We start from the raw sequence: 26,860 nt of genomic DNA on the forward strand, positions 1-26,860 counted from the left end.
GATCTAAGAGGATTTTTTCTCTTTAGCTTACAAAATATGATTATTGTGGTATGCCCTGCACTGGCATACACATTTAAATAGACAGACATCTCTGCATCTATCCCAACTCCTTTCAAAGTCATTTTGCTTTAGAAGCTGTGTTATCTTCAGTTGCTAACAGCATTAAGATAAAACAGAATAAAAAACAGAGGCAGCCTGGCAACTCACCAGGCTTTTAGATTTTTGACAAGTTTCATTTTGAAAGTACCATTTCTTAAGTGGTTTCCCTGTCTCTCTTTTAAACATTATGAATAAAATACAAAGTGCTTGACAGAACATGTAAAGTTAGTTTTCCAACCACTTTATATTTTTTACCCTCTACTGAAACCTTACTTTTCACTTTTTGCAAATGGAACACTTATTTTTTGTTGTTAAAAGGTGTCAAGTTCTTTCAATATTACTTTCTTTAAGTCTTTTTGTAGTTCAAATTATCTGTGTGTGAAGAAAAAATGCAATGTGCAAGTGTTCACAAGTATTATTTACCTTAAAAAATAACTTTTTTTAAAGATACTGTGTACAGCTAATGAGCTAAGGTGTAGGTCTATAGCCTTTGTAAAGGCTCAGAATAAAATTTCTACCTTATACTTAGTAATGTTAGGTAAACCTTTCCTAAGGAGATATTCATATTGAGAAAAAAAGAATTAAAAAAGAGTGAGAAAAGGATGGCTTATAATATATGCTATATTTAAGTTGACTGTAGCTCTATAAGCAGTTCCACAGATATTTATTTCCCACTATCTGCAGTCTATAGTAGCACCAAGAAAATGAAGAAATATAAAAAATAATTTTGGAGAGCAATACACTGTTTCTTTTATCTAGGCAAGACAGTCAAAACAAAACAACCCCCCCCATCTTTGTGTTATTTAAAGTAAGTTGCTATGTGTTAACAGTGAACATAGCTGTCAGCAACTGAAAAGATAAAATTATCATTGTTATCAAATACAGCTATAAACTGAACACAAGGCATGCTTCAGGTTAGTCAGAAGAGGTCCTCTGTTTTTCAGTGTGCATGCTTGCTCGAAATGAAACTGTGTGTCATTGGTTAACTGGGATGCTTAGCATAATCACTTTGCAAGGCTGTGGTGGAGGGAGGTGATTATCACTGAGAACAGATGGGCAGGTCCAAAGCATTGCCAGATTCTGCACAAGCTCTATGTACTGTAGGTTCTAGCTCTCTTTTCTTCGGCATTTCTAATTTTTATTCATTGTGCATATTTTGAAGGGGCTAGCTGAGCTAGGGGTCCTGGAGCGATGACCTTACAGTTTAGCTCACAGATGTAGGAGTGAGGAATTCAAAGCGCTGTCACTGTACGTCTGAACGGATGGAGCACACTGCATTTTGTACGATTGCCTCTCTGAATGTATGAAAGGATTTTTCTCCGAGCTTAGCACTCTACTCTGCATCTGTAGCTCTCTGTGGATTGTATTGTGTGTGTGACCAGAAATGATATTCTTGGATATGAACACTGTCTCTGCCTCTCCTAAAGTGCATCCTCCTAATGGGACCCGGTTTTATACTTTTCAGGTAAGTGAACTTCAATAAAACTGAAAGGATTTTTCTTGCTACTTAAACAATAGGTAAACTTTGAGTAAGGGTGGCTAATATGTTAAGAAGCTTATATGTTAATTAGTTTTGTATTGGTGGGAGAAAATATGTAAGAAATTAATATCATCACAGTAAGTTTGCTGCCTTAAAAAAATCAGCATGTAAATTGTTCCTAAACAAACATAAAATTGTGTTCACAATGCTTTTGCTATGGATTGTCTTTCCCTATAATATTATCATTCTACAAATAATTAGATTTTTAGTTCCTTAGATGGACCCACTCTATCTTTCTGTTTAGTTCAGATACACACTGTGTTGTCATTATCAAAAATTCCAAATTTTTATTATACAACAAGATATTTTTAAAACTTTGTGTGCTTAACTGTCTGGATTTTTTAATATTAATCCTGAATGTAGTTTCATGCTATCTGATGCTTAATTTGTTTCATGTGGATAGTAATCATACATGTGCAATTGATAGAACAGCAGAATCTATTGTTAGGATTTTTAAGGTTCTCAGTTTCAAGCCAAGTTTTGCCTCATTCAGGTAAATAAGCTTGTGTATTTAGCTAAAGGTAAGAATTTATTATATGTTCTAAATCTGATGTGCAAACCACTCTAATTACAACCATCTTTCAGTAGCATTTAATTAAAATCTTCAGTGCCTTGGCTCTGGAAAACTATGTAATCCTACATTAAGATTTAACAATAATTAAAAAACCCACCACCCCCCCGCCCCAGCTGCTCTTTATAGCGCTCCGGCCCTGCAGGGCAATACAAATACTCCACTACTTAAAGTGGCAATAGCTTTTTCAGCTCAGCCTTTGATACAGTTAGGATTTAAATAATCTCGCCATTCCTGATCATGTAATGATTTTTTTCTTTTTGGTTACTTTGTGCTATTGTAGAGTGATATCTTTAATATGTAGTAAATCCTGTGTATGCTACCAGAGCAAAAAACAGGCAATTAAAAATTGATCATAAAATACATGGCAAAACGTCTTTCACAAAGTGCAAGCACTCCATTCTTTGGGTCCTATAACTGTTTCATTCTTGTCTTCTTTTAATCCATTGTTTTTAACTCTACTGTCTTGCCCTTCTTACAGTGATGTCAAATGGTAGTTGAGGGCTGTGCAGAAAGAGTGGCATCCTCCTAACAGTGGCGATCTGCTGATCCTGGCAGTGATTCAGAGACATGAATGCCCCAGGCCTGTTCCTCTACAGCATGACTACTTTTTTCACACACTGACATCTAAATATTCTGTACAGCCTCCTGTAGCTATGCTCTTAAACACAGTTCCTGACGTCAGGTATTCTTTCTGAGTGTGTTGAGTTGAAAAAGTCACTAAAATTAGGATGCTTGGTTGTGATACCAGATTGACTATTTTATTATATGGTACTTTATGAAAGTGAGCACTAACGATATAGTATATATTTTTTATACATTATGTATTGTTGCTACTAGCAAACTCTGTGATTACTGTAGACATTGTCCCACATACAAAAGAATCTCTTCTAAAAATTATTTCTTGCTGATTTGTAAGATGATGGGACAATAAATAAAAGGGAAGTAAAACCAAATTTCCTGTTGCATTCTGGACACTTTAATAAGCATTGTAGATTTAAATGACCTTGGAATGTAAAGCTGCTAATTCAGGACAGCCTGTGTTTGTGTTCTAGAATGACTAGGTGTTATTAGTGCTAAAAGAATCCCTGAAAAAATGAAGAAAAAAACAAACTATAATTTTCTGTGATGCCCTTTTAAAATTCTTTATTTTGATTAAAATTATTTATTTGATTACATATGTGAAATATAAAGAAAGATATGTGAAGCAACTTTCCAGTTATTGCCTTGTCATTCGTTGTTCCATAGCTTTTGACCACTATGTTTGTGGTATCTTCTCTTTCCCTCTTGAGTTACTTCAGTATTCGTTTACAAATGTAATAATTGCTGAGAAGGACTTCATATGACTCTGGTTTTAAACTACTTTCACCTTTCGCTTTCTTACCTATTCTGTTTTTTCTATATGTTATATTGTAATCTCTGTGAGACTGAGAATCTCTTTCATTTAAATAGCTTGCAAAGTTAGAGGACCGCTTAATGGTTCTTAATTTGAAATGTATATGTTGGTATTGAACGTAAATGTGTTAAAATAATCTTGGCAAAGCCAACATCTAGCATGTTTAAAACTGAAAAAATACAAAATTATGAGATGAGGGCCTGAACTCTGACTGATGGAGGGTAATGGGTGATTAAGCTACTGAATTAACTGTACATTGATGTAATGATTAAGCAGCTGAAGTAATTGTACTTAGATTAAAAAATGTGACATTAATTCTTTCAGCAACAAAAACAGTACTAAAAGAAGTACAAATCATGTGTGCAAGTTGTAACTTTACTATTGGCATTTCACATTTTCTAAGGAAACAAGACCAAATTGTCCTTCACTGGCCAAGAATCGGACTGGCCATACAGGGATGTATCTGGCAGAGCACTTGGGCTGGGGAGAATCATAATTAGTGGATATCTCTACAATTTTTTGAGCATCTATTAAGATCTTAATGAAATGCTTTGAATAGTATGCTTTAAAATCAACTTCATAAAGTGTGTTCACTTTGTAAGTGAGCAATAATTGAAACTAGAAGTCTGCCATAAATTTCCAAATTCAGAATTTTTTCTTGCTTGATAAACGTTATTTTTAGTAAATTAAATTAACAAGGAGATTCTTAACAACTAATAGTAACTTTTAAAATTATATTTTCACCTGCAATGAAATGGCATGAATAAACAGGTTTTTTACTTCCTTCTTCTCTCCCACTTTGTTGTGTTTTATTAGCTTCTTTGGCCTCCAGGACACCTAGTGTTTAGAAAAAGTATTGAATGTGAAAATTACATCAATATCTGAAACTAACTAGAAGCTATGAAATTCCTAGTATCTTTGCTCTGCTCAGGAAATCTGCCCTAAAATTCTGCAACTGTTAAAAGCGTGATTTGGTTCAGTATATTTGCTGAACCACCTGCTATAATTACAAGAAGCTTAAACTTTGATCCCTAGACTATACTTGATTAAAACAATTAAAATAGAAAACGATATGAGAGGAGTTCATATAAAGAAGTTATATACTGTAGGAGTTGTAACGCTACTATGAACAATGTTTAGTTTTATAATAACCAAGGCAATGCCAAAGTTTAGTGCTTTGTATTTCAATATCTCTCTGTTTCATCTCAGTTTGCTTGTGCCAACCTTGGCAGACTTCTGCAGCTATATGACAGAAAGCAGTGATTTTCTTTCTTTTTTTCTTCAAGCTTGATAAAAAGATAGTATTTCTGCTAGTCTATGTGGATAAATTAGTTCGTCAGCAGTCCCACAGTGAGCATGCATCCTTCACGGACATTGTAAACATCAAAGGCTAAGTACTAACATTGCCTTCCTCTCTGGTTGGTCTTGTATATTACTGTATTTAGTGGTTATTTGCATAAATTAATGATACAGGTGGAAATGTTTGGATTAGAAATGAGATATTTTAAACTTGGTTATTGGTTATGAAATGGGGAACATAATGCAGTGAAAAAAATATTTTTAATCAAGCTGTTTTTATAGAGAACTTGAGGGTAGTTCCTTTTCAGGATAGCATAGCACAAAGGAACTTAATTTTGAAATTTCAAACTTCATTTTTGAAAGTTGTGTAATACTGCTTTGATAACTTAAAAGCAACTTAAGTCTATATTGGTGTTTATCATATCCAGTAAATATTTTTTGTTTTCTTGAATTGGTTGTCTACACTAATACATGTGAATACTAACTTGCACAACTTGTAAATATTCAAAATACCTTCACATTGTACACAATGTTTATTTCAAAAGAATTTGAAATTGAAAGAGCCTTTTTTCTGTTTCAGCATCTTTGCAAAAGAAAAAACCTCTGAAATATTTCTATGAACAGTATTTTTAACTCTTGTAGCTTTCGATTACTAAGCTAAGCACACATCTGAAGCACAGATCTAAGCACAGACCTAAATGAGGGTTAAAAGAAGTTGCCAATAGGCAGAATTTAGGAACTAGGCATGTGCAGTGGAGAGAGACAAACCGCTCAAATTGCAGCAGTACACAGTGTCTCATGGATCCGGTTACATCTTTAGCTTTGAAAACAGTTGTATGTAGTATCAGTTTCCATAAACATTAAGCACAAACTTTCAAATGTTTGGAAGCAATACCAGCCCATTGTATAGTCAGATGAGATTTGTGGTTTATAAATGAATTCTTAGGACATCTAGAGTATACTTCTTTTTGCTAACAAGTGGTGAAGTAAGGGCTGGTCTTTTCTGAAACATTGGAAGGTTGATGCAATTTTTTAAAGTTATCCGATGATCAGAAGATCTATAAAGAAATAAAATTACTTTCTTACAAAACCTGCTGAGAAGTCCTAAAATATTCATATGACATAAAAATGTAAATATACTATGAACTACTGTAAAAGTGCATTGCTGATCAAAGGTTTGAAAGTGGGTTACTGGGAAACCGGGAAATGTTTCTATACATAAAACATATCTATCACCATGATAGAGATTACTACTGTTTTTTATTTCTTAGCAGCTAAATGTTACACTCCAATGATAATGAATTAACAGCAGAATATAAAAAAAGTGTTACTTTCTGGTACAGAATGTGCTTTGAGCTGTGTAAAAAAAAGCATATTTTATGAGAAATACTAGATGCACTCAGTAATTTTCCTTTTTATTCCTATATTAGTAGTTTCAATGAACTGAATACTTACCCAGAACTTCTGTTTTATACTGTCTTGTAGTTTTAGTGTTTCAGCAATCCTACTGTTCCTTCATATATCTTCTTATATGGAAATAGCAAATCAATAAAAAGCCTCTCCAATAAGAGAAAGTATCATGTTAAAATTTGTAATTGCACCTACTAGCATACATTAATCATTAGATTATGCTTTTAGCAGGTATGCCATGCTACTCTGTTTAGTAGGCCATAACTTTTCGACTATTTTGTTGCCTTGCATACTTCTATGCAGTATGACTTATTATCAAAGACAACAGCTTTTGGGTTTCTTTGCAGAAATCCACAGTTCTGTGAAAAAAAAAAAATCTTTGGTGATGGAGATGAGTTACTAGTCACCTTGTATCTGACATGATCAGTCATACCACTAGAAAATTCTTGCAAAAAGTGTATTTGATGACTATTCCCTCTCTATGCAGACTGAATTGCACATGTAGAACATACACTGTACGTAACTTGCAGAATAGGGCCAAAAATTTGTGTGTGCTTCCAATGCTGTGTCACTGGGTCCACAGAACTGTGGAATCTGATCTTATCTCAAACCCTTCAGCTGGCCAAACATGCGGGCAGCTCCTCCTAGCAACTCTCTGCCAGGCACGGGATTTCTGCCTTAGTCTTGCCTAAATAAAGATTTTTCTCTTCTTAGCACACTGTCACAGTATGTTTTTTTCACAAACATCATGTAAAAGTACTAAAGGCTTTTTCTTTGTGAAAGCTGCAAATCAATAGCAGATTGGTAACTTTTATCAGTAAGGATGGTGAACATCACTAAAAAGCCAACTGTAACAGGAGTCAACGGAATAACTGATTTTTTGTGCAAAGAGTTGTGGCACAGATCATGTAGGGTTTTGTAGACTTCAGAAGGTTTGAACGCTGTGTTAGGGAATATAAATAATAACAGTTGCAGAAAGGCTAACAGTGAGGTGTTTTTAGTTAGACTTCTGACATGTTAGCAGTGACAGAAAATAGTAATGCTGGACCAGTGCTTTACCCTGTAGCCAAAAAAAAAAAGCATGAAATAGTTTGGGTAGTGTCAAAGGCAGGAGACAATAATAAAGTTATTTGCATTGCAGATAGCTTGGGAATATTTATAGCAGTATAAGTGGGTTTTATATAATTTTGAAATTTAGGAATTTCAGAGGAATAGTTTGAGGAATATGCTTACAGACTCTTTTACTCAGAAATAAATGACAAATGGCAATAGAGGCTGGTCTTACATTACAAGTGAGTGTTATTTATTCTTATTTACTATTACTATTATTACTATTATGCATTTTTATTGCCTGTTTTATAAAGAATAAACTTAAAGCATTCTGCTCAAATACAGACATGTTAATGAAGTGTTAGCCTTAAGGTACCCAATAATATTATTATTCTCTGTAGTCAAACAATTATAAACTTTTGAAAGAGAAATATTTAAAAATTTTATACATTAAAATATATTATACAAAATAAACTTTTAGTAAATTTCATCTGGTAGTGCTGTTAATTTATTTATTTGTTATTAGCATGGAGAAGACTGAGCATTTGTTAATCAGTCCAGCTCTACTCACAACTAGTAGGTTTAATCATTTTACCGGATTGGTGAGAATGTGGCACTTGGACTCTAAAAATGGCACATAATTATTCACGCTGACAGGAAATAAGAACATCGAACATAGTCTAAGTGTTTGGCTAAAAATCCCTAAAGCTGTGTTACTGTGAAATATTTAATGTAATGTGTCTTAAGTATCTAGAGAAATAATTTTGTTTGCACACGGCTTTTTTTTCAGAATTCTCTTGTGCCAGAGAATTGTGATTTGTGGCCATCAGAGCTCATCAGAGACAACGTCCTCACTGCCAGCAGTCCTGTTGCCACCCATGACACAGGCAGTGTCTTTGATAAACTATTTTTTTTCTGGATAGTTTCTGAGTATTAGCTGGAACTGTGCTGAGGGCTGCCCCAACTGCCACCACATGCCACCACACTCTTCCAGCTTAAGAATCAGTAGCACTGCGTGGCCCCACATTTTCCATAGTTTTTTTCCAGCCAGTCAATAAAATGGTCTGATAGTTTTTGCGAATATGCTGTCCTGGATGCAGTGAATTGGGAAGGGTGACTTGACTGAATATTAACTGACTGTTTTGTTCTATAGATACATTCGCATCCGCCTCTGAGTGGAAAGACACATTGCTTAAGGAAGAAATGAGAAAGATTATAGTTCTAAGATAAGCCTAATTACCATGAATTTGGTAGTGGAAATCAGGAAAATTAACCCCTCTCCCCAAAAGTCACAAGATGAAACTAAACATATGCACACACATACAAACACATCCTTTCCAAAAATAGTTAGGAAATAATCAAGCATAAACGTATTCTCTCTATAGTATTTTTCAGTTGTAGAGACTTAGTTACTGTTACTCCAAAAATATAATTAGAGTAGGCAAAGAACACAGGACCTTAAAATACATACATAAAACAAAATAGAGCTTAAGGGCACTCTGTCTTCAATCAATATTAATGTAATTTTTTCTTTTGCCTATCAAACAAAAATGTTTTGTCCACATAATAGCATTTTTTCACGTGTTGAAACCAAACAGTAACCAAGCAGATCAGTCAATGCACCTTTCCCATCCAGAATTTCTGACATTCAGAGTGTGGCTGGTTCTACTTTGCAAAGTAATGGAGTAGAGTCAGAAAGTACCTTGCCTTTTTCTGCAAAAACACTGGGGCTAAAACAGAGCTGCTGTTTCTTTTGCAGCTGAGTGAGTGTGACCAATAAAAGCAGGGTACCGGTAGGAGGAATAGCAATAGACGTGTTTTCCTCCTATTCTAGAAATAGGATAATTGTACAGTTTCTGAATCATAGCTAGAAACCATGTTTCTGGCTCAATTTCAGAAGTGCCTTCAATGTTGAATTCTGAGCCTGGGCTTCTTTTACCATAATTTGCATAGAAAATAAAACTACAGGAAGAAATGTACTGGTATTTTCCAGACTAGTAAGACTACTAAGGTTTGTTACACAATACTGTGTGTTGCATTGATACTTAGTCCATTGTCTTAACTGAATTCAATCTGTATAGACTGAAATAGCAGAATGCTTGGAAAATAAGCATTACTGATAGGGAAAAATAAAATAACATAGGCAGAGCCTGTTCTGACCATTCTGTATAAACTATGATGATAATCTTTTGGCAATGGCATGGTTTTTCCCTTGGTGAATATTACCAGTCCTGCTGTGCAGCACTGCTGAAGCTTTCCCATCCCTGTCTGGGAGGAGATTGTAAGTAATTTGCTGGTTTCATTGTACATTTCAAATATATTCCTAGTAGTTGTCTCAGATCTAGATCATACTGCCTCCTGCTTCTTGATTTGCTATACATAGGACCGAGTAGAGGACAGTATCACACCCTGGTGTTTAGTAAAAGAAGCTGTTTGGTCTGGAAGCTTTTAGTGCTGTCTTGACTAGCTTTTAGTATATATAATTTCAACATCCAAATTATTCTCAGTAAAGCTTTTACTGCTGAAAGCCCAAATTAGTCACCTATAAGAATGGAAATGTAGCCCTTTACTTCAGCTGATAAACCTTGGTAATTAGATATCCTTCAAGAACTGGAAATACTGTATATCGGCACTTAAAAAAATGGTTTTTGTTTGGAGAAAGATATAGTTGCATAGAAACAACTTATTAGACTCGGGAAAAAATAAGTAAATGGGATTAGTATAATTATTAACTAGCACAGTATTTACTTTATTTTATATAAAGCATTTTGTCCTCACAGTCATTTTTTACATAGTTCAAAAATTTGTAAGGCAAGAGGATCTTGTCTTGCAAATGCCTGTTATTCATGTAGCATTTACTCATACAGGCTTCATTATCAACAGCATCAGCTGATGATGTTGAGAGGCAGGTGATCTGCCTGCAAATTTGTTCTTTTTCCAACATCTGTCTTAAGGCAAGGGAGAAAGCAGGTGAAGACAAACAATGCAAAGTACTTGGCATGTTGAACTGTCCTATGATTTTAATGGATTTATGTGAGTAGGGATGTGAATAAACTTTATTGCTGAGGAACTTACTAGTTTGTACATATGTCTATTTTTGGGGAATTACTGTGACAGAAGCATTGAAGTGAATGTTCCAATGTTACCTTTATTTATAGGTTGTATTTTCATTTTGAATGGATAGTGGTAATATACATCACAAGTTTTTTAATAGTAAGTTTCTTAGTAGTGATTCCAATGAATAAATTTTATTTTGCCTCATCTATTCCTACTTAGTTCAGTATTCTGTTGGCAGTTATGCTTAGCATAACATTTATGAAGTACTATGAGGCTAGAATTGTTTTGAAATAACAGCTGACATAATTCAGTAGATATTGTGATTCACTCAAATATATAAACAAATGAGAGAAATATGGATTCAGTGTTTCCACTGGAAGAATTACTGATTCATGGAAATTTAAGTTATCTGTTTATATTTTTTTGACTAGGAGGATTTATACAGTTTCACATAACTAAGAGTGCTTGTTCCTATGAAATGTGGTATTTCTAGTGATAGGTCTAAAAAAGTATGAGTTGACTTTATTTTATTTTATTTTATTTTATTTTATTTTATTTTATTTTATTTTATTTTATTTTATTTTATTTTATTTTATTTTATTTTATTTTATTTTATTTTATTTTATTTTATTTTATTTTATTTTATTTTATTTTATTTTATTTTATTTTATTTTATTTTATTTTATTTTATTTTATTTTATTTTATTTTATTTTATTTTATTTTATTTTATTTTATTTTATTTTATTTTATTTTATTTTATTTTATTTTATTTTATGTTATTTTATTTTATTTTAAATTAAGTATTCTCATACTGCATGCATGTGAAGAAAGACTTTGTCTACACCATCAGCCATAACAGTGTTGATGCTGAGGAAAGCCAGAGTGGTGGGGAGATGCCAATGGCACTGAAAATTCATTGAAGGTGTGATTATGTGTAGAAATCTGCTTGCGTTGTAAGTGTAACTGAGGTGTAAGGGAAGCTACTTGATCTGGATTCCTGTCCTTACGTCTCCATTAGTAAATAATGTGGCAGAAGAAAATCTCTAGAGCAAAAGAGGAGGATCTGATGTCTGTGTCATGCATGTTTGGGGGGAAGGTGGGTCATGTTGGAATAGGTCTAGTCAGGTCCCATTGGCTGAATGTCCATGAATGGATGGAAAGCACTAGGTGCACTCATAGAGACCATCTTTCAATTGCATTTTGTCCAGGAGGAATCCAGTTCAGGCACTCTGAAATCACTTGAGTATGCAAACCAAAGCAAGTTAAGACAATGGGGAAGTTTGCCTCAGACCTCCTGATGCAAACTAAAACATTAATGTAGACTTTATTTCTGTAATGGCAGGCTTTGATAAACAGCATTTCAGAATAAGGGGCAAGTTCTGCGAGTCACAAATTATATTATGGGTGCGCATATTCCTCTGAAGGAGTCCAGAAAGATAAGCCTCACTATGTTGAGCTAATCTTTGTCAATATTACTACATTGATAAAAATTTTGTTGACTCTCTAATGTCATACCATCATTTCAGATGAATCTTTTCAAGGCATGCTCTTTGCAGTGTGTTTTATTATTTTCCTAGGAATCTATTACTAAATTAAGTATTACATGGAGAAAATTATTATGAGGATGTTGCATTTCTGAGCAAATAAAAAAGTTTTAATGTAAACATTTGATGAAGCAAAGAAAAAGATTTTTTGACATTAAGTTAGGGAAACATCTTTTCTTTACCATACTTTTAAACTAGTAGTAGGCAGACAGAAAATTATTTCAGGTTAGTAATTGAGTCTCTGTAGTTGGGAACCTGAATTCCAAGTCGGCTCAGTATCACTATGTATCTCACAGGGTTTGAAAAAATATGTGGCCTCTGTTGGCTTGAAGCCTTGGATGGCTTGGCTAGCACTGTAATGAACAGTGGAGCATAAAGCTAAATATCTGCTAAACTGTGCTGAGCAAAAGAATGAAATTAGTAACTTACATTAAATACACACATGCACACATCTATTGCTGGAAGTAAAGCTGTCAACAACAACTTTTGTGCTTCAAGTACAGATCTGATGACAGCAGTGCATACGTTCATCTCCTCAGGCTGGGAATATTGTATCTTGCTTGAGATTGTCTGTGAATTTTCAGCTGGTCAGCAAAAGAGACCAAAAGATTTTACCTTTGACTAAACTAAGGGGTGATATTATAACTAAATTTGGAATTTTCCATCAACTTGCAGTTTAGTACCAGAAGAAACAATCCTCTCTCCTATCAGCAGATATAAAATCACCATCATGTTTTTCACACAGTGAAAGCTAACACAGCTCACATACAAATACAAATATAAATATGCGTAAATGAAGAAAGAATGAGCAGTTTTGGAACAATCTCAGAGAGATAATCAGAAGTAGTTTGTTGTTTGTTCGATTTTTTAAAATTTCAGATAATGGTATAAAACTCAATGTTTTTAACCAGACTGTTAATCAAGGAGCCAAGGAAAAATTCAGGTCAGCAGGGAGCACAGGCACCAAACTAAAAGTTATCCTAAAGAATCTGTCAATTCAACATAGATGGTCCCTTAAGAAACACTACTTTTTCCTTCTATTTTTAAACATATTATCTTTCCAAGCACACACAGAGCTTCTCTACAGATATGTATTGTAAGAGATTTATGACAATTCCTAGAGGTATGATGGGAAGCTGTAATGGGTTCATTATGGAGGAGTAGTGCTTTTAATTGCTTCTTGGGGTTGGACTGCTGGCAAGTAGTTGAATAGCTATCCTCTTTTAATCAAAGTAATTTTGGGAGCATCTCTCATGGTATTTAGTTAAAGTTTAATTGGAATTTGCATTTAGCATAGTATAATCAAGTTTAGTGCTCAATATGGCTTCTATTTTTTTTCTCTCTCGCTCTCAGAAGTCACTATTTGTTGTTGCATCCTTTTGAATAGTAAGAAAACAAAATGTAAAAGTTATGTTGAGATATTTTCTACTATGTTCTTTTTTTCTAACGATGACTCGGTGAATAATATACAGAATAAAGCTACTACTGAATGCAATAGAAACAAGTATCTTTTTTTCCAATACTGTGCTCTACCTCACACAGCACAGCACATCTTTGGTGACTAGAAGGCAGACAATACTTACCATAACCAATAGGAAAGCCTGTCCCAGTTTGTACATACCCTGAAGAAACTCTCTTTTGCAGAGATCTGGCACTAAAGAAGTCGTATCTGAAGTCAATAATGAGTCTTATCTTTGTCAATATTCACTATTCACTGGCGCTGATTGCAGTTTTCCAGACAAATGAGCTAACTGCTCCTTTAAACTTCCATTTTAAAAGACTGATAAATAAGAGCATGGATTTTCTCATGAGAATTTCCTTTGAACTTCTGAATTTCCTTTTCTTCTTAAATACTTACAATACACCAGATAGACTGTTGTTCCAAGTAAAGTCCACCACTGGTACTCTAGAGACAGAGTCAAAGACATGCTGGAGTCATGATAATTTAATTTGGTGATTCTGATGGACTAGAAGAGTGCAAACTGCTTTTTCTCCAGTAAGTAATACTTGTTTGAAGAGAAAAAAATCACATTTGTTTTAGTTTAGAGATAATGTCTAACCATTAGATCTAATATTGCCTGTTGTCAGGGTCATGCCACCACATTTCCTAAGCATAGTTTTTAAATTAAAGGTGCCCATGCCCACAAATCAGGGGACTATGGGTCCAGAGCTGCTTAGAAAAGTTCTCAGTATATTTCAATGAATGTCAATGAGAATCAAACAGGACCAGCAGCTGGTGTTAGAAGACTTCAATGTGCATCAGATTTCTCGTTTATACAGGAAAGCAAAGAGCTGATACAAATTGCAGCAAATATAAAGGGGGAATATATTTGTTTCCTTTATTTTCTACTTCTAGCAATCATATTTAAATATTCTTACAGATAAGCATTACATTTAAGTAGAAGACACCTACATTAATAGGGAAGGGCATTTGAAATGAGATAATTTAATGGAATCCTCCACTTGTTGAATAAAAATGATTGACTAATCTCCCAGTTGTTGTTTTATAAAGATTAGAGATTAAATTTGACACTAATACATTACTGATATTTTGATGCTTCCAGAGGACTGAGTTTCCCTGTATAAATAGTTTATGAATATTTAGAAATCATGTGAATGAAAGGAGAATTAGTTTCAGAGACTGTTATGAATCTCCTCACAAGCCAAAGGTGAGAGAGAGGATGAAATTTGTCCTGAACCTCAATCCTCCAATGGAATTGTGCTGCTCGGAATAGGGAAATAAGATGCAGCACATGAAGTATTACCATATACTGCTGTTCCTGGAAGAGTAAGAAAGGAAATGAGGAACTGCAAGAAACTTCTAATAATTTCATTCTTGAATCACACAGAATCACAGAATGATATGGGGTTGGAAGGGACGTCTGGAGATCATCTAGTCCAATGCCTAGAGCAGGTTGCACAGGAATGTGTCCAGGTGGGTTTTGAATGTCTCCAGAGACACCTCCCTGGGCAGCCTATTCCAGCGCTCTGCCACCCTCAAAATAAAGAAGTCCCTCCTCATGTTTAGGTGGAAATTCTTATATTCAAGTTTGTGCCCATTTCCTCTTGTCCTGTCACTGGGCACCACTGAAAGACCGTCACCATCCTCTTGACACCTTCCCTTTAAGCATTTATAAGCATTGATCAGTTCCTGTCTCAGTCTTCTCTTCTCTAGACTAAAAAGACCCAAGTCCCTCAGCCTCTCCTCATAAGAAAGTTGCTCCAAGCCCCTAATCATCTTTGTCGCTCTCTCCAGTACCCTCTCCGTCAGTTCCCTGTCCTTCTTGAACTGGGGAGCCCAGAACTGGACACAGTACGCCAGATGGGGCCTCACCAGGATGGAGCAGAGGGGCAGGATAACCTCTCTTGATCTGCTGGTCACACACTTCTTGATGCACCCCAGGATGCCACTGGCCTTCTTGGCCACAAGGGCACATTGTTGGCTCATGGTCATCCTATTGTCCACCAAGACTCCCAGGTCTTTCTCCTCAGAGCTGCTGTCCAGCAGGTCAGCCCTCAACCTGTACTGCTGCATGGGGTTATTTCTCCCCAGGTTTTGGTTTGGGGTTTTTTCCCATCATGGTCCCTGCTGATTTACTCTGAGCTTAAGAATGGAACTCTGCATAAAGGCTATTTGGCCTATCTGCTGTCTAACTCCCAAAATAATACTTGACATCAACTGCATACTAATACCTGACCAAAAGTGTGTGCCTTTAAACTGTAACTTGAAATTATTAAAAGTCTATGACAAGAAAATGCCCTACAAGAGGGCAGGCTAAAAAGTATGATTACTGCAGAACTTTACCACAAAGCTTGGTGTTTTTAGAAAATCACATATTAAAAGTGTTAAAGATTAGTAAGAACTACATAAAGAATCCAGTTAAATGTATCTGTAATAGGTAGCAAAAATAGACTAGGAGGTTTTTTTAATATTGGGCTAAATGTAAAAGGTATATATATTTATTTATTATGTAAACAGCCAAATTACGTTACAATTTCTGTTGTAAAATCAATTGTTATACTAAATAAAGATACTAACTCTGCAAAGAAAGGTACATGAAAATAAATCATCCCTCTCTGTATGACAGACCATTGATTTCAAAGGAGTTACCCCTAATCCATGATTATAAACATCTGTGTATCTTCACAGGACCAAAGCCTGTTTGCCTTGTAAATTTGCCATCTAACTTACGCTAAAAATGATATGTCAAGTTAAATGAAAGCAGGAAGATTGTTACTTCATTAACTCATATACTTTTTTAGAAGAGTGGCATTTGCAGGTGAACCTGTAACTCAGTTGTGTAGTGCTGCTCTCAAAGATTTCCTGCTTTCATTGCAGGAAATATTGTCTGCCATTTTAATTGTTTGGGATTTTTTCCTGAAGTATCATAATGATGTTGTGAACTTCAAGACAAGTGTTTTGGAGCAGTTTCTAGGTCAACGATTAATTAATCCATTTATGCCTTCAAGAGCATGGAGTTTTTTAAATAATACATGTTTTGCATTTTAAGGTATACCATGTGAAGTAGATCAGTACCTCCAGCATGTTGTGAGTTGGTATAATAGAAGATATTTTTTTTCTGACATTTATTCTGAAATGTCTTGATAAAGCTTTACCCTGCAAAGTTTGAAAAATGCACTTGAGAAGTCTTTCTTATAGCAGTACTTATACAGTCACTTTTTCACTGGAATATTTTTGCCCAGTAATTATATATAAACTAAATATATATACATGAATTTGAATAAGTGCATGTGAGCATAAATAGATATATATATATGTGACTATGAAAAAATACCACTTTGGAATCAGATAGAAATGTCAGGACATCAGAAATCTTTGGAGCACTGAAAGAATTCTTAAGAGTAGGGTTTTTTCATAATTTTGAGGGATTTCAGCAGTCAGAGTTTAAAAATATCTCTGAGAATGCATGAGCTCTTAAAGCTATGCAGCTGTCATTAGCTGTCACAGACCACTAAAATATGGTGTTGAGTATTATTTAATTACTGACACTATTCATAGAAAATTTTGTGGTTTTGCAGACAAATTTGAGGATATGGCAATTTAGTCTTGCTTTGCAGAGAGCAATCAGCTAAAGACTTCTTGTGTGGCCTCTGAGTAAAGCAATACACTTATAAAATTCTAATGTTCTGGTGGAAGTGCAACTAAAGTGTCTGATATGTTACTGGAATAGAATCCAGGATAGGAGCTTAACCTGGACTCATATCATACCCCTAATCCTGTGGGTAGGAATGTGATATATGTGAAATACTTGCACAGTTCGGGATCTGCTTTCCACACTGTGGGACTTCTTGGGCGCTCTGCAAATAGAACTTTTTTATTCCTCAGCTTTTTGACTGCGAAAGCCTGGGTAAGGCTGTGAACAGAGTAAGACCAGTGAACAGAGAGAGTTGACCTTCCATTTCTCCAGAAAAGAATGGACTGTCCAGGCAATTGTTTCTCATCATTCCCATTTATTATCTGAATGAAGCAAACTTCACCTTAAGATTTTTACCTCTTCAAGACTCCCAGCCTTGAGGAGGCAGGGGGAAGTCAGTAGACAGTAGGCACTGATAGCTCACACGTTTGCATGTTTCCTCTCTGTGATTCATTCACAGAATGCTGAATTTCAGAAAACTGCTTTTAATACTTTATTTCAGTTTCAGGAAAAAAAATTGGTTAGTTGATCACTGTCCTGGATTGAGTGACATAGGACTAACTTATCTTCTAATGCTTAGGAGAACTGCACTTTTGGAAGAGTCTAGTGTCTGAATTCACAAAAATATTTACTTTATAGCCAGCTACTCTATGTGGAATTCAAGGTCTCAGTGTTTTTGAGCCTTGCCAGGTACAGGGATGAGGAGGAGCGAGACCCAGGCACTTGACCCAGGCTGGGCAATGAACGTCACATTCAATATAAATTAGAAAGTTTGCTGCATAGTTTCTCTCTCCCTTGATGGTGGTGGCCCAGAGAACTTGCCCCAGTGCCCTGGGCCCTTCCCTTCCTCCCATAGCTGTTGCGGTCACAGTGTCCAACATTTGCTGTCCCCTGCTGGGAGTGCACAGCTTCCTACTGATAGAATTTGCTGAGTATATTCTTGTATATTTTATATTAGTATTGGAATCAATAGTGATTCTTTATTATGATTGTTAATTATTTAGCCTTATCCTATTAAGTATATTTACATTTCAACCCTCGTGTTTCCTTGTTTTCCCCAGTTCCCTTTCCTGGGTGTGGAGAGGTCATTGGGTGATAGAATAATTGTCTAAATGACAATAAATTGTTATGGGTTTTCTTAAACCATAACAATCACCCATCAATGAAAAATTATTTCATTGTTGTGAGGTCAGGAGCTGAGGGCCAGATGCACAAGGAGATAGATATTGGCATGACCCTCATTTTGGTTCACAGCTTTCACTATAAAGGTAGGAATGCCATTGTATCTAAATCTAAATCTGCAGTTAAGCAACAGGGTGAAAATTTGGATAAAGTATACAATTAATCACCTGTAAGACTTGAAAATCACACTTAGCCTATCTTTCTTTGCCCCAAAGGTAGCCAGAATAGGGGAATGAAGTATGTTGGCCAGCTCAGTTCCCTCATAAATATGTCAAGACCAAATGCGTTTGCTTTTGGCAAGTCAACATTTATTAAATCATCCTTGTTAATTCTCTGCTCAGCAGACAAAAACTTAACAAATCTCCTAGATCTCTGCAATGAGCAAAGGGCTAGAGTTAGGTCTTTTGAAGATCACCAAGTCTTGTAAGAGGAAGAATTTAGAGACATGAATTGTTTTTACTGAAGCAAGGAGACAATGAGCATTCTGTTCAATCTTGAGATGTGTTAAGTGAGTAGGACTCATAGAGTGGTTGAAGAATATGCTGGAAACTTTCCTGTGGCAGCTGCCGCATTTGAGATCCAAATCATAAATTGGATTGCATTTCTCTCACACACAAAAAAAAGATATGGGTATTTTCAAATTTAAGTCCCACTCATTTTGTGTACCAGCTGCTTTATTACCATTCAGTCTCCTTTTATTCCACTTACAGTTCTTATATAGTTACAGTTCTTTTAACATTTCATTGAAAAAGACAAAAATATACATTCATATAGCAGCTGAGTATACAGTATGGTATGACTGGATGGTATAATCTACTAAAGAAATAATAAAAACATTTTCATTCCATATGTTCGGCATATTTGGGAAAGCCAGGCATGTTAGCCCTGATTTTTCACCTCAGTTTTTCATGAAAACAGTGTAAAAGCAGAAAGTCAAACCCATTATTTTCTTCCACTTAATTTCTTCCAAATAACAGTGTTATATTACTTCCTGACAGGGTTTAATTAACAACTCTGGAGATTTTTCCTAAACTAAGGTTTGAGATTCTTCAGAAAACTGAACTGTGAATTTATCTGACCAGGAGAAAGCTTGTTGTCATCATTCTTATATTTACAGTGTATATGTGTGTTTGTGCATGACGTGTGAGAGTTAAAATCTTTCTAATTATATGTACAATTTTTGTAAATAGGTGAGCACAGAGACCCATTTTTTGCTAAGTGAAGGTACAATTCTACTTTTTCTCTTTTCAGAAACAAATTTGGATTAGAAGTCAAGGGAAATACAGATTCCCTCCATTTGTTTCTGTTTTGGTCCGTTGAGGACTCGTCTTTCTAATATAAAAGTTTCACCTTCACTTTCAGGGGAAGGTTCATCTCATTCAATATTCTATATCTGTATTATGAAGCTCTACCCAGACTTCAAAACCTACTTGCAATTCCACCAACCTCTTTTCTGTGTACTGTCTAAAGATATAAACTACTCCAAAAGGACCTGTTTCTAAGATTTTGAGAGCAGCTGAGGATGGTTATCTTGGTCAAATCAAACTTACCTGCAGTGTCCAGAGGCTTAAGAATGAATATTTTTTTGGTTTTAGGCCATTTTTTTACATTTTGAAAATTTAAGGAGGTGTAGGCTATTCTTTATGAAAATTTATTGTATGTGTTCACTGTATACTTGCTTGGAGGAAAGCAAATCTGAATATGAAAAATGTATATTCCGTTCACCTTCTGAAAAAATGAATAAGATAAGCTGATAGCAAGGTTTGATGTGTGGTTGTCTGAGCCTTTGTTGCCTGGCATTAGTGTAGAGAGTATAATATAGACATGGAAAAATAACTTTGTGCTACTGAAATAAACACCATTCACTGATTTTTATGTCAAATATTATGTATATAACCATGACAAGACTGGGGTTTCGAGTGAAAAACAGATGTAGTTTGGGTTTTTAGATCAATCTTTTTTTAAAGAATACATCTATAAATACTGTTTATTTACATTTGTATTAGAATTGGCTATGCTTTCAAATTTGAATACTCTATGGTATGTTTACTTTGCCTACATTGCTGAAGGAAATTTCTGTCTGTTTCATATTCAAAATAGTTTTGATAGAATCCTGTCAGGAATTGTGAGACATAGCAAAACAAAATGAATTATGTCAAAGTTTACATATCAAGAGATCAATCTTGACTTAATAAATAATGGTACAGAATGCTTTATAAGAACCATATATTAAAATTTTGAGCACCTTTAAATGCTATATGATCCTTTTTGGATAAAAACAGAGGAACTATAGAGGTCAATTTTAAGAAGTCAGAGAGATTAAGGGAAAAATTGCTCAATTTTTGTACAGTTTGTCCAATCTTGACATCAGACATCAGCTCTAGATAAAGTGAAACCCTTCTGCTTGTTTAAAGGAATACAGTCAGGTTTGTAAGAACAAAAGGTTGCTGAAATTCAATGGAACTTTTAACTTTTTTGAAGTGATAGAGATATATCTACAGGACTGAAGTAATGAACTATCAAACAAATAATATGTAAGGAGCTGACTGATTATGGAAAATGAAGGTTATCTCTATTATTAAAGTGTAATTGTAAAAACATTTGTAGATTTCACCAGAATATGGCTGAAAGTTAAAATCTCCCAATTCACTCTTTTCTGCCATCCTACTTGATTCCATACTGAAATCCATCATAGGAAGAAGATAGTAATTTCTGCAAGTGCATCCATCAACTAAAAGCATACATCCAATAAATAAAAGCATACTTCAGGCATAACAGATTGAAAGACAACTTTCTTTTTGTCCTCTGGCTCTGAAAAGTAAGCTTTTCCTTAAGTAGAAGTAGAAAGACCAAAGAACAGCAGCTTTTTTTCACTATTTCAAACCATTTGTGATGGCCATAGAACTGATCTACAGCAGCTTACAAATGCTGTGACCTGAATATTAAAGTAATATATGTATGGATCTACTAGGTTCTTGAAATCTTCAATTATTTGGTTCTAGAGTAGCGTAGTTAAGAAGTCTGCAGCAAACAAATGCAATGGCTTTAGATAAGCAGCTGTCTGGAAAATATTTTACCAGGTCTGGGAATCAATGACTGTTCTCAAAAGAAACCAGCTCTATGTAACTGCAGGGTCTCATGACTCCTACTGAATCTAGTAACCACAACTCAGTAAAGAAGTTAGGCAATTACTGTCTAGAAGGAGAAGGAGAACTGGTCAGTGACTGTCACAGAATAAAAAACTACATTGACTCCAGACTTTCAAAGCCTGAGATTATACGGGCCTAGTAATACTTTAGATAATATATCTACTTTGTCTGTTTGTTTTTTGGTCATGGATGTCGAGCCTTTTCTCAATACCTCAGATATTTTAAACATCCTGTATTTCAAGGGAGCTGCTCTGAATGGAATTGTTTAGGATCTGGTGGTTGAGTATTTGATGCAGAAGGTGCTACAGTCCGTTAGCCAAGGATGACTTCCAGAGGGACAGAAAATGCAATTCATTGTCAAAAGGGTTCTGTGGGATTTATCTTTCCAAGTATCAGTTGCCTAAAGCTAAAACCAGAAGGCAGTTCTGGGGTTTTTGTAGGTAAAAATATAATCTTTGCCTTCAGTGCGGAGCAGCAGCACTTGAAGACTCACCACAGCAACTAATTAGACATGTGGCAAGATCCATAGCTGTGGCACTCCTTAGTTCACAAATACAGTTTACTCCTATATAAAAATCAAGCATCTTGAAAATAGTTAAAAAACTGAACAGGATCTGCCATGGTACTAAATGTTTTGTGCATTACAGTTTTAGATTAAAGGTTTCTTCTGAACATGCCATTAGATAGAAGGCAAATTGATTGGTGTCATTACCTAGGGTTTTTTCCAAGCTAGCAGGTAAATCACTTTCTTTAATGTAGTTTTGAAAACATTTAAGGAAGTTGTTTTGTAGAAAACAGTAACTCTGGAGAATGAGGGCTCCAAAACAAAAGAATCATCTGTTCTTGCAAAGCAGGTATTGAAGTAGAATGATTTTGTTGGTTGACCCACAAATCCAAGAAATAGTATTTATTTCAGCCCCTAGCAGAACAGATGGAACTCTGTGCTTCTCAACTTCCTAATTAAAACAAATGAAATCGTGTTTCTTATCAGCTATTGTTTGTCTTTCCCCTCTGTTCGGAGCAGTGACAAGAACGCATATAATTCTTTTTACTCTCCTTCTTCTCTTTTCTTGCCTCTGACTCCCCTATGTGCTGATTTCCTTAAGGAAAGCTAAAATTTTGCATATGTATTTTAAGAGATGGAAGGGTAAAATACTTTAAGAAATTTTAGCTTCCTTCACAGCCTAACAATTTCTGACATTCTTGTGCTTTGTGAGGTAGAAAGAACATTTCCGTTCAAAGTCCTGCTGTGGTAATCATAATGAGAGTTTTACCACCTACAATGTAAGTGTAACTCTGTTGCGAGTGCTCAGAATAAACAACTTGTGAGCAGACCTTTTCCATCTCTCAAAGGAAGGATTAATGATAATGGCTGGCATGTCTTGTCCAGATTGTGTTTTCAAAGACTGAGCCACCAAAGCTTTGCCACTCTTGTGAAGCTTGCTTACTGTGTAAGTGACATATTATACCAAAAAAATGGTGGTCTATAGGAAAGCTGATGGAAATATATAATATAAATTATTTCCTTACAACTGCTTCTGAATATTTTAATATAAAAATTTATATGAAACTATATCAATATATTCTATTATTTAGTAGCCTATAAATTATTTGTTACTCAATTTTCATCGAATACACATTAAAGTATTTAGTATCTTTATGCTTTTTATGAAAATAAATGCTACATTCTGGTGTGATTATCTTTCTATTTTAAAATGATCAGCCTTTAAGGGTTAACTCTGTCAGTCTTAGAGAGGCTGGAATTTGGTGGCATTATTGTAATCTAAATTATAAAATGTATGAGGTACCTTGGCTGACATAGACCATAGCTGCAAAGGTCCACAAATATATCATTCTGTTAATTCATTTCTATAATGTATTTCCTTTTAAAGATTTCCATTGTTCTGCTATATAGAGTTGTTGTAAATACTAAAGGTATGATATTAAAAACAAATAATGGTTCTCTAACTTTCCCTATAATCATGCAGAACCTTTATTTCCAATATTCCTACGACACTAAACGTATACTTGGCTGGAGGTATTAGAAATGATCCTTATTATTTGCCCTTGCCTTGGTGCATTTTTTGGACTATCAGATTAAATATCCTGTCTGTAATCTTTCTGGATGAAAAGCTGCAACTGACTTCAGTGGTTCTCTAAGAGATGCAAAATAGGCTCTTTTATTATGTGTTTAATAGTGCTATTTTAACTCAAAAAGACCAAATAGATAAGACATCAAGCTAACAAGGCTATATTTGATTTAGTTTCCCTGTTATTATATTATGGCATGTTAAAATGCTAAGGAATTTAATTTCCACATATTTTCTTTATATTAAATATTATAATTATATATTTTTGTATATTATTTCAAAGAATTAAAGTTTGTATACTATTTATATACTGCCTTTTATCAAAAGCATTCATTTTTTTCCCCTAAGATCTATATTAGAATAATAGTTTTAATGAAACTATATTTAAAATTATGATTTTTCAAAGAAATTGTAAGGTCTCAAAATATTTTGCATTATTCCTGTACAGAAAGAAGACTATTGGGTCTCTTTCAGAATACACTACATAATAATATCTAAATGTGCTATGCTTTTACAAACATTTCTGCTAGAGAAATGGAAGCAACACTTCATTGTTTGGTGTATGGTGTGATTCTTTTGTGAAGGACACAAAAATGCTTAACACTGGTCTGTGGGTTGAGCAATACTTTTGCAGTCAGACACTTTCCAGAAGCTTTATTTGAACCCTTCACTTAAGTGAACCTCCTCCCGCCTCCAAAAACCAACAGAAAACCCTCAGTAAGACAGTATAATTACACATATATGTAAAATAAAATTCAAAATTAGTTTGGAAGATTGATACTAACTGCATCATTATTAGAATATAAGTGAAGACATTAACACTAATGCTTCATCCAGAAAGAGAAACGAAACAGAAAAAAAACTGGAGCCCCCCATAATTCTTTTTTTCTTTCATGTGCTTGGAACAAAATATTTTCAAATGTAACTAGACAGAAGAAAAGATTATTTTTTTCCTTAAGCCAAGGTAAGCTGGTGAGCAGAGGTGTAGTTATTAACCATAAATGCAACTATTACCAGACCATAATCATACATAAAAATTACATACTTCTACTAAAAATTTTGAGAAATAGGCTAGATTTGTTTTAAACACTGTTGAGTTTTATTTGGTCCAGCTTCATATTTAATAGAAATGTGTCAGTGATTCATCTAGAGGCTTATTTCACTACAACAGGAATATAAAGATAGGAAGGGTAAAAAACTGCCTGTTCATTGTGAAAGAGCTAAGCCACAGCAATAAAGAAACAGCTGTGACCTGCACTTCATTTTCAGCATTGTTGGGAGTTGGTTGAGCAACCCTAAAAGACCATATTTTTTCCTTTTTTCTCCTCTCTCTGTAACTGACTTGTGCATATTTTATCTTTGTATGCCATATTTTCCTTATTCACGTGAATTTTCAAAATATATTTAACTGTAGAGTTAAGAAACTTTTTTTCTTCATATTAAAGTGTATGCTTATAATTGCACACAGAAAATATGTCATAGTCATGGCCTAATATGCCTGACTTTAAAAATAATACAATTTTTAAAAAAATGCAACATTGATAAAACATGAAATACAATAAACCCTTTTTTTGCAGTAGATTGTTTTTATATTCTAGACTGTGTGAACAGGTACTTTGATTTAGGCAGTAAAAAGCTGTCCAATATTTACATGGAAAGTTTGAAAGCACACTGCTAAGCATGTTTTTTCACATAATTCAGCACATGCAACAAAGCTGCCGAGAATAATCACTAAAAAATTTCATCTCAATTTTGATCACTCTCTTGGATTTTAATTTAGATTTGAAAATCATAATTCATTGCATATTATCAGACTACTAATTAAAAAATAAAAAATCTATCAGAAAAATAAATACTTTGATCCATGAGAGTTCTTTGAATCTTGTGGAAGGAAAATTATTCACCAGGTCCTTTCAGTCTAAACCTTTTCACTGTGTTAATTTCAACAAGGTTTGTGTCGAGGGAATCCTACAAAGCAATCCAGATCTCCTCTAACTTTCTCTATTCACCTTACCAGTTTTTCCCACTGTACTCCTTATATGCTTTTCGGAGAACACATGTTTTGGAAAGGATGATATCTTTAAAATTATCTAATGAAATATTTTCAGTGAGGTCCCAACATGAAATGGCATGGGAATGTAGAAGTTTTTAGCCATGGGAACATTTTGGCAACATATACTTTGTAGGAAGTTTTATTGCCAGACACTGATGTTACAGCTAAGTTAAAATTAAGTGGGCATGAGACTAATGAGACAAAACTAATGTTTTGAAGAAGCTGAAATTATTCCATATTTGGAAGCCTAGTTCTAGGTAGGGAGCCTTTTCTTGTATTAGATTAGAAGAACAGAAGCAATTTTAAAAAAACATTTCCAACTTTTTCATCACTTTTAAATTTTTCTAATTTAGATCACATGATGCAGTTTTGTTTTTGTTTCTTTTGCTCTAAATTTTAACTATATGGACGAAAGTAATATGCATGAGGTGAGCAGTTGTTCTGCTCCTTCCCATCTTTTCCTCCCTACTCCGTCCTCCTCCCCTTTTAGAAGCAGAAATCTGCTACAGACAAATTACTATACTTCTATGGTTGTCTCGTTTGTATGGGCTGACCTGTCTGTGTTACCACCAGGCAGGGAAGTGGAGAAAGCTCTGCAGATTTTCTGCCCATCTTCAGCACTCTTCAATCATTTGCAGAAAACGGGTGAGGCATTTCAGAAAGATATGCAGTCCAGTGTGCAATGTGGACCTCTGCATTAAATGTGCTATGATTTAAATGCAAAACTTTCAGGAAGAAAGTTCCCTGGTCTAAGAAATATAGAGCCTTATACAGACTAAGTCTAGAGCTATGCATGGAGCTCCATTGAACTCTGCCAGCAATGATTTCTGTTCATGCCATTTTGCATTGTTAGACCTGAAGAATGCCCTTCAAGACAAGATAGCTCTGTTACCTTGGAAACATCCAGCTGTCCATGGATAATCTGCCCACCACCTCTGCCACTTCTCAGAGCTTTTGTCCACAGTTACTGAAACAACACCTTTGACTCAAACTAAAACTTGGTTATCTTTATGGAAAAATCACCGTTAGCCACTCTGGATTTTTGATTACACTTCAGCAGCCTGACTGGAAAACATGAGTTTGCTGTGCAAGAGCAGGTCTTGTCTGTCCAGACCCTGAATGTTGTCTCATTCACTCCTTCTTCAATCTCCCTATTCACCTACAGAAACTACCGTTATTGCAATAGTTTGAAAAGATTAACCTTTTCTACTTCTTGAGGGTGGCCTTGAGCAGGGCATCATTTTGCTGGGGCAAGTATCAGGC

The 26,860-nt window shown here is 34.8% G+C and overlaps 1 protein-coding gene across 11 annotated transcripts in view; it reads left to right on the forward strand.

The window, feature by feature from the left end:
* PPFIA2 (protein tyrosine phosphatase, receptor type, f polypeptide (PTPRF), interacting protein (liprin), alpha 2) overlaps positions 1-26,860 on the forward strand; it is a 326,824-nt gene that overhangs the window by 99,645 nt on the left and 200,319 nt on the right. For 2 of the 11 annotated variants that reach the window (XM_014963908.1, XM_014963910.1), the window contains exon 1: positions 1,167-1,564. The exons of 7 other annotated variants lie outside the window; for them this stretch is intronic. In XM_014963908.1, coding sequence (XP_014819394.1) covers positions 1,484-1,564 — 81 coding nt within the window. In that variant the 5' untranslated portion in view covers positions 1,167-1,483. Of the gene's footprint in view, positions 1-1,166; positions 1,565-26,860 lie in introns of those variants that run through there. 2 more of the 11 variants (XM_014963911.1, XM_014963912.1) reach the window with 1 other exon arrangement.

The sequence above is a fragment of the Calidris pugnax genome, unplaced genomic scaffold (assembly GCF_001431845.1).
Source record: "Calidris pugnax isolate Ruff unplaced genomic scaffold, ASM143184v1 scaffold44, whole genome shotgun sequence".
In the NCBI taxonomy this organism is placed as follows: domain Eukaryota; kingdom Metazoa; phylum Chordata; class Aves; order Charadriiformes; family Scolopacidae; genus Calidris; species Calidris pugnax.